The sequence below is a fragment of the Pteropus alecto genome, unplaced genomic scaffold, assembly GCF_000325575.1.
Source record: "Pteropus alecto unplaced genomic scaffold, ASM32557v1 scaffold79, whole genome shotgun sequence".
In the NCBI taxonomy this organism is placed as follows: Eukaryota; Metazoa; Chordata; class Mammalia; order Chiroptera; family Pteropodidae; genus Pteropus; species Pteropus alecto.
Genome location: NW_006494612.1, coordinates 10,460,171 through 10,469,707, shown reverse-complemented (window position 1 = coordinate 10,469,707; position 9,537 = coordinate 10,460,171). Strand labels below are relative to the sequence as shown.

Sequence of the window (9,537 nt, the reverse complement as noted above, 5' to 3'; positions counted from 1 at the left end):
GGGAGTTGTGAGAAATGATCTTTTTAATACCCAGGTATTTTAGCACTTAGAGAAATAGAACTTGAAAATAGACACAGAATTTACTCTTATTTTTCAGACTCTACTAACCATTTCTTTGTCACCATAGATCATTGTTTCCCAAACGTTTGGATTTCATACCAGTAAAATCTGGAGAGTGACATTGTTCCATGGACCCTAAAAGCTTCTAAGGACAATTTTAGAAACAATGGTTCATCTTGCACCCACAATACAGAAGAATCTTTTGAGTTAACTACTATCTAAATAAATTCTGTCTGAAAGACCCAAATGAAATGATTGAATATACTCTAGCTATTCTATGAGAATTTGACAAAAATTGAGAACTTATATTTTTTGATGACCATCATCAGTTACACATATTAATATATTTTAATATATAATCTATAGAAGTTGAAATAAATTAATACCAAATTTATTTATATTTTTGAAATAATTCAATAATTATTTAGTAATAGTAAGTGTAGGGCACTATACCTAATACTACAACAATAAAATAAGTTTTTCAAAATTATTAGTAAAACTGAGAGAAATTATAAATTCCTGTTTTTCCAAAATACGTTTACTTCTTCACTTATTTTCTGGTTCATCAATTGTTCATACTTCTATGGACATAAAGGTATCTTTCATAAAATATAAATTTTTAAAATATTAAACAGCCATTAGAAATGATGATTGTGAAAATAATATACCAATATATAGAAATGTTTAGAACAAAAATTAAAAGTAGAGAGTGAAATTGTGTTTGTTCTACAAATTTGCTTTCATAAAAAATACAAGTATACCTAAAAAAGTATAAAATAATTTAAAATGCCTTTTGATTGAGGCTTGAGAAACCGTTATTAGCTCTTTGAAGAAGAATCTAACATATTAATAAATTTTAAAAACTTAGATCAGAAAAAATAATCAAATTTATATCTCAAAAAATCAAAAGTTCAATGAAACAATTGTTTTATTGATATGACTGGTATCAGAAAGAAAGGCTTTACTAGTTGACAAAGCACAAACTTTAGCACCAAATAAACTTTGATTTAAATGTCATAATTGTTATTTTACAGTATCTGAGTGGCCTTGGGCAAGTTGATAATCTTTGAACTACAAGTTTCCTCATTTGTAAAACATAGGAATTCGAATCTTGTATTGTCATTGTAAGGATTACAGTGTGTGTGTGTGTGCGCACGCACACACGCATGTGTGTAGTACTCAATAAATAACAAACTGCATTGCTGATATCTGAATGCATTGAGTGATTAATTTCATATGAAGAATAGTGAGATTGAAAGCAAAGTCATTTCTCCATTCATTCCTATACTTTATTTCATTTAATTTTCACATCAAACCCATGAGATAGATATTGTATACCTACTTTATTGATAAAAAGCTGAACAATTCAACTAGTGTCATAACAGCTCTATATAGAAGTATAGAATTAAAGCAAAGATTTGTCCAACTTTAAACTTCATGCTCCTAACCATTAGGCAATGCTGCCTTTTGACATATACTATCCCCCAAGATAAAAATCTAAGAGTATTTCTTAGAAATAAAAATAGAAAAACTACCTGGCTAAGAATAATTACACCAAAACATTACCAATTGCTAGGTACACAAACTTTATCTCTTGCCATATCTTTCAATATCCTTAGGTTGCATACGGAAATTTTCTTTTTCCCCATGAAATCAAAATACCGAAAATATAATAGTCAAGTTATAAAAAGCAAACGGCATATCAGGAAAATAAAGAAAATTCTAATTGTTATTTCTTCGCTCTTGGACACCTCTGCTCTTGGATATCAAACAAATTACCTGAAGCCACGATTTATTGTTACATAAACCTAAACACTGGAGCCTCATTCTGTCACAAAGGACAGGGTTAATGATTCATCTCTAATCTTAAAGCCTCCTTCTAGGATTAATGGACTTTTTCTGCAACCTGCCTGCCTGCTTTCTTGTAGATTTTGTGAAGAAGATTTCTCTGCATTGCTTTGCCTCTTTTTCTACTACCTATCTACTTCAAACACTATCTGATCTTTCCTCCACACACAATTCAGCAGAAATCAAATTCAGCAGAAATCGGCCAGATAAACTGAGTCAACTTTAAAAAAAAAACTGACTTGATTAGAAGGAAAAGCCAATATTATCTTTCAACCTAGCACTTTATTTCTCCTTCTCAGGCCACAATACTGTTAACATTCGTTGGAATCAATTAAATAAATACTAATTGATAATCTATTATACATCAGGCAACTGATAGGATATGAGAATGAATGAGACAAAGTCTATCCTCCAAATACTATCTGTTGAGGAAAAAAATTAATGAATTTCACATTAAGATAGGTAGCAACAAATTGCTATAGAGTACCAAAAAAGGACTTAATAAATCAAGAGGCTAAGAAAATATTCTGAAGAAGTTCATGAGACATTCTTTTAAATGGATAAGATTTTGACATACCTATAGGAAAAAAGTCATTGTCAATGGAGGAAGACAGCAGAAATCAAAGAGTGACTATTGAAGGTGATTCAGTAGATACTGGGAAAATAATTTGTTGAGAGCATAGACTTCATGCTGAAAAGATTATAAGATAGAAAATTGAGTTGAGACTAAATCATAATTGACCTTGAATGTCAAGGTAGGAAAAGTTTGTTTGTAATAGTAGAAATTATGAGCTAACTAAAGTTTGTGAGCACAAGAGAGACATAATTGAATCTTAACTTTAGAAGGTCAATTTGGAAAAAAATTATATGGAATAAACTGGAAAGGCAGAGTCAAAGCCAGTTTATAAAAGTGAAAATGAAGAGAGACAGATTCAAGAGAAGCACACAAAAAGGACTTCCTTTTAGGCAAGCGACTAAGACTGAGATAGATAATAGGGTAGGTGCTAGTCACATGTAGGTATTGCTCGCTTGAAATGTGATTAGTCTGAATTGAGGTGTGCTGCAATTGTAAAATACACACTGGATCTCAAAAACTTAGTAGAAAAAAGATATTTCATTAATAATTTTTTATTTTGATTACATGGTAAATTATAATGTTCTGGATATGTTAAATTAAATGAAACATTAAAATCAATTTTATCCCTTTTTACTTTTTTAATGTGGCTACCAGAAATTTTTTAATTAACTACATGGCTACATTATATTTCATTGGACATTGCTGAACTAGATATTAGGGCAGAAGAAGACACTGGGAAAGCTAGAAAATGAGAGATAGAGGAGAAAGAGGACATGGCAGTAATGTGACAGAAAAACCATCGTGTAAGTTTTATATATATATATATATTTATTTATTTATTTTAAGGGGACATTATCGACAGTTTCGAATGCTAGACAGGTGCCAAGGAAGATGAGATACAGTAAAAATGAGCCATTGGGCTTTTGCCCAGGTAAAGAAATGGACTAGGACAGAGGCATGTAATTAGCAGCAGAGGAAGTGAGCAGATAGCTACTCTTTCAAGAAAGAGCAAAGAGAAAAAAAATAACAGCAATTAGGAAGAGAAGTATAGCAGATTTGACATAATTTTATTTTTATCAACATAAAAGAGATCTGCATATGTTTATAAACAGAAGGAAAGAAAAAACTGAAAACTGAAAAACTGAAAAGAGTAAATAATTCATGAACAAGAACCTATAACTGCAGGTTCTACAGAAATTGCCCCAAGACAATAGAAAAGCTAACGTTACCAAGAGAGAATATGTGACAGCTTATTTTATGTTTACATTTACATTAAGAGATGACCAAAGAGGTCATTTGTGCATGTTATTTGTCTTGAAAGGAAAAGAAAGGGATACTAAGAAGATGTTATCTGAGAAACGAAACCAGAGGAAGAACCTGAACCATGCTTCAACCCTTGGCTTTGACATTGCTCTTTAGGAGTGCTGTGAATTTTGTTTGGTCACTTATTTAGCTATATACATTTCCCTTTCATAACACTGGTGCCTTTAGGAGTGGCTTTAAAATTATGGAAATTATTCATTTAAATTTTTCAATCAGAAAAAAATAATACCATGATTTCTCTATGTAAATTTTGCTTTTTAAACATTATCCTAAAATCCACTTATTTTTCTTTTTAGTTCTTACAGTTGGTGAAAGTCTGCTCCATCAAGAAGAGAATACCTGGTTCTATTCACGGATAAAGACAATAATTATTTTACACTGTGTCCATGCTCATGCACAAGGTATCATATGTACAGCCTGATACGTGCTAATTGATGTGTCTTACTTTGAATGGCCTCTTGTTCCAAGTCGCCGTGTTGTCAAGAGGGGAAATTTCTGGCGAATTGTCTAAAAAGAAAGTCGATTACCTTAGTTTTTAGAAAGTATGTGGTTCTATTGTAACGTAGTCCTAACTAATTAATTTAGAAAGTAAATGTTGAACTTTGAGTAAATATTTAGCCTGGAAAAAGTAATATCATACACACATCAATAAGCAAAATATATCAGCAGAGGCAGGGAGGTACTTTTTTGATGAGGTTGTTCAACTGCCCCTGCCTCCATTTCCAAGGCAAATCATACCAATGTCTGCTTTTGCTTGATGGTATTACCAAGGCAATTATTTATCTACTACTGAGTGGGAAGATTTGGGTTTCTTTGTAATAATTCTATCCAGAGGTTTAATACTCGTCTTCAACCCTGAAAGAACACATAAAACATTCTCTGCTTTAGTAGTGTTTTAAATTTTTTTCTGTGTTCCTTTCTCCAAATTTGCTTTAAAAAATAGCATCTGATTAAAGAATAAAAATCTCTTCTACATAAAACAGGGTTTTAACCTGGATCATAGGAGCTCCACACATGATTTCTTAAGGGCTCCATGGCAAACTTTACGTACGTGTTAATTTCTTGGGAACTGGTTTTGTGGTTTTTATCAGATTCTCTAGGTGTTTCATGACTCCCCAAACAGTTAGGAATTACTGCCATAAGGTGGACTCATAAAATAGTAAGGCTAACGTAGACATTAGAAGTTGTCTTATCCAACCTGTTCATTTTATAGAATGAGTAATCTGAGTTTTGAAGAGGTCAAGTGCTTTCAGGTCTCACAACAAATTAGTCACAGCCTAGCTAGAACCTAAATCACTAGATTACCATGCACCATATCACACTCTCTCTTGTAAACAGGTTTTTTAAATAAGTTAATATATTATTTTATTTTTAAAAACCGAGAAGCTAGACCATAGCATTCATTATTTTCTGGACAATGAGTCCCTCTACAGGCTAGAATTTGGATTTCGTTTACATGAGGTGCAGTGTTTAAGACCTAAACTTCCTAAAAATTTTCTGGGATATCTTAGGCTCTTAAACAATAGAACATGACAAGAATCTCAAAGAACAAGGCTTTCCCACAAGAATGAGAGTGTTTCCTGAATCTCAAAATGAGATCAACATGTATAAGGAATGTCATTTTTTTCTATTGATTCACACCCTAACCATACAAGTTGGGTAGAAAGGAATGTTTATAAATGAGAGAAATGTAACCAATCCCATCACAATATCTTTGAGTTTTGGGTGCAAATATACTCAGAGTGAAATGAGAATTATGATAACTATTTATGTAACAATTAAAAACTCACATACTTGGACTAGCTAAATAATAAACATAATCGCCAATTGCATTAACATAACACTTGTCACCTCCACTTAATTTTGCTTCCCAACAAGTATCCCTCTTTGAAGGGAAATGTAATTGCTCAAATGGAATTTCCTTTAAGGTCACATTAATTCTCTTGATAACCAGCATTATAATATTCAAAACATATAGTAGTTTAAGGTAAAACATATAGTAGGCAAAATCAAAGTAAAATATATAGTAGTTCTAATTACAGCCCTTAAGAGATTTTATTTATGCTTGAAAACCAAATTCCTTAATATTCTTTAAGAAAACTTGCTCAGATGAACCTGTCTGCTTGACATGACCTTAGTTGTAAGGTAGCATAGACAATATGTATCACCTTTCCGAAGGTGGCTGCACAGGCTGGCTCCAATTTCTCCTTCCTGCAGAAATCTAAATAGTGTGCATAAAGGATGCACCGTGGTAAGCAAACTCCTTCACATACAATGTAATTCTCTTCAAGCCTAAGAAAAAAGGTAAAAATTAGATTGAACATTTTATTTTAGTTCTTCTCTCTATTCTCCTTTCACATTGATTTACTGCTCATTTTGAATAGACACAAATTTGAGTAGACACAAGCAGACTTCCTTTATTCTGGATATTATTCAATATCAGATCACAAGGATTAATGTCAGAAGAGCAAGAATCACAATAAACACCTACTAGCACAATTAAAATACCATGGCTAACAGAAAACCACTTCTACCTGGTCCACACCCCAAAGAATAGGTCTTACTTCTATGTAAATCCTCACTGTTCATCATGATTTACTCTGCACTATACAAATAGGAATGGTAAAACTGAGGATGATGGTTGTTTAAAAGAACATTCTCAGCACTAAAGGGCTGCCAGGCCTCAGGATGACAAATGTCTGCAATCGCTTACTTCCATTCACAAACTTGTTCTAAATCCTGAAGAGTAAGGGAAGCACAGTGATGCACTTATTTGCAAAATACATAGCAATAAACTCACTTCACTGGTCTGAAATGACACTGATCTATTTCTACTCCTGCACCTTTTTGCTGTGATCAGTACTATAATTACCCAAAACATCCTGTACACTTGAAACATAATGTAATTTTCTATAGATGCCTTCAAACATGACATATATAAATTCAGCACATTAAACATAATGATATAAACTTTAAAAATTTAGAGATAATGCTATTTAATTTAGATGTCTGCAATTACAATTAAACACAATATTTAAGGGTTACAAATATCTGAACAGCAATCAAGAAATCAGAACTTACTGTAGATTCTATTCCCAATTTTCCTAACAATTCAGTGGGTGATTTTGGCTACAATTTACTTATACCCATTTTATGTGTAGTAAAATCATAATTATTACTAGACAGGAAAATGCAATATAAAGTATGCATTCAGATTAAAATTGGGTGGAACTCTTCAAGATCTCTGATTCAACATATTTCCAAGGTGCATGAGATAGAAACTAAAGGATATGTTGCCTAGGTAGATTTAGACATCCATTTTTCTATTAAGAAAAAAAAAAAAAAGAACCAAAACCAAGTAAGATTTGCTTACATAAAACCAAACACCTAGTTGACCTGAAAATTGGAGTTAGCTAGATTTTCCACTTTAATTTTCAGTTCTAATTTTACCATCCCCAATATAATCTATAACCTTAAGGGAAAATTCTCAAAATACAAAAAAATTCACTTAGGTCTTTTTTTTCTTAAATATATAACACTCTTTTTTGATAGAAGTGTGGAAAATTTAAACAAAAATGATAACATTTTATAGTTTCAAAAAATATGAAACTCACTGAGAAACATTCAACTATTTAAAAATTATATATTTAATGACATGCACATAATGCCCATTTTTCAACTGGCTACATTGATGTTGTAGCCATCATCTTTGTCTTCAAGTTACTGAGTAATACTAGACTTAAATACAACATTAATTTAGGGTATAACTTATTTTCTTTAATAATAATGTATCATATTTATAAAATAAAAACTTGTTTGTTTCCATTCACTCAATTTGAACTGCAAAAAATAGAAGTAATCATTCAAAAGACCTTCATAATATATCTGAAATCAAAATATTTTTGACCTAATTAACCTTATGAAAATAGTTGTATCCTAAATATTGCAGATTATTAGCTCAATTATTTACTGCTCTAGTGTATTCTTAACCAGTAAATGTGACATTGACTTCAAAAGTTAAGCCATAACTTTAGAAGATCACTAGTTTTCTTTTAAATTCTTGAAAGAGTTCAAGTATATAATTACAAAATTTAGTATATGCAAACTGTAATTCTATGATACAAAAAATTAAAATTTACTAGTTTTTAATGCTGTTTTTTCTATTGTATTTTTCTGAGATTTAGATTATACTTTATATATAAACAGATTACATAACTAATCAGTAAATTGACTTTTTTGCTCATTTGCTTATTGTTTGGAATTTGGAAAGAAATTTGCACTCTTATTTTTTCACATTATGTAGGGAAGTTTAATATTATGTTTTTACTTTATATCCCTGTTCCTTTTAGATCAACATTACAAAACAGTCTCTATATGGAGAGCCTACTGATAAAATGTTAGTTTTAAAAGATTTTCCACAAAATCCAATTTGTGATATTCAGTACAACAGATCATATATGACAGGTGCTATAAAAATAGTTGAACATTTATTTAAGTTAATAGGGATATCATAACTGTTTTTTCTACGTCTTTTAGTTCAAATGCATTTCATCTTATGGCCAATACACAATTTTTAATTTGCCCTCGTGGATAAAGGCAATGTTAAGATCCTGCCTCCTTTTAAATTGTTTTTAAGAGTCATGTTTTATAAACACAAAACTACCAAATAACAAATATATCGAGAACCGAAACGATTGTCTGTTAAGCAAATAAATCATAAAAACATTCATTATTGCTTACATTTGAATAAATTATAGCTTTAGTCAATAATGAACAAAGTGATGTGGTTTTTATTTGTATTGCAGATCATCTTCACCAGTACCAGAATATGTCTCTATGCCAAATATTCAGCGAAAAAAATTTTTTGGATAAATTTCTAATTGGTCTTCTACAATTCCCCAAAAAAGTTTAAAGGAGAAGCAAATGAGAAAAGCAAAGATTCTGAAGATACTTTTAAAACTCAACAGGTGCTTAAGCGTACCCCTGTGGGCGTCTTACCACTGCAGCGTGAGCTGCGTCTGCTTCTTTTTATCCTTCATAATCTGCGTGATGGTTTTCTTCTGAGAGAGGTGTGCATCGGCTGCTTTGGTTTTGCTGTCGTGACTGTCTGAATCCTCTTCTTCAGAGGAAAAGTTACCATTGCTTAAGTGCATTTCTGATTACAAGTTGAAAGGGTGATAAAGAAAAGCAGAACATAAAATCAATCAAGTAGCCTCTAAACGTATCTTTGTGTCAAACGGGGTGGCCTGGAGAGGGGCTGGGAGGAGACCTACGCAAAATCCCTTAGAGTTCATTTCTAGTTAACAAATATTTTATTGGGGGAAATACAAAGATCTGAACAGAAAATTCTACATATCTGTATGTTTGTGATGTGCTTAATTTTATTATTGGATGCCCTTTTTAGACTACAGCATCCGCATCCCAATCGCATCCCCGGAGGGAGCAGAGTACTCACCTGCTTTAACTCCCATATCCAGCTCTGTGTCGTCTTCTTTCTCCCCGCTGTCCCGCGCGCCTCCGGGCTGCGCTCCAGCTGCCAGGTACACCCTTTCCTCGGGGTAAACGAGCAAGCCCTTACCCAGGAGCTGCACACAACTCTCGTCCTGGACCTCAGGGGAAACTCGGGGTGAAGGCTGCGCCTGCAGAAAGGCGTCCTCCAGCTCCGGGACCTTGGCCATCCTCCTGGCCGCAGGAGACCTGGGCACCGCCGCTCGGCCTGCTCCCTGCGG

General features: G+C 32.6%; 1 protein-coding gene across 1 annotated transcript in view; it reads right to left on the bottom strand.

Annotated features, from left to right (window-relative positions):
* Window positions 1-9,526, bottom strand: part of RFX6 (regulatory factor X6) — a 52,218-nt gene extending 42,692 nt beyond the window's left edge. The window contains exons 1-4 of the mRNA XM_006926117.1: window positions 9,264-9,526; window positions 8,807-8,963; window positions 5,977-6,100; window positions 4,254-4,315 (exon numbers count right to left, since the gene is read on the bottom strand). Of these exons, the coding sequence (XP_006926179.1) occupies window positions 4,254-4,315; window positions 5,977-6,100; window positions 8,807-8,963; window positions 9,264-9,486 (566 nt within the window). The 5' untranslated portion in view covers window positions 9,487-9,526. The remainder of the gene's footprint in view (window positions 1-4,253; window positions 4,316-5,976; window positions 6,101-8,806; window positions 8,964-9,263) is intronic.
* Window positions 9,527-9,537: the final 11 nt, after the last annotated feature.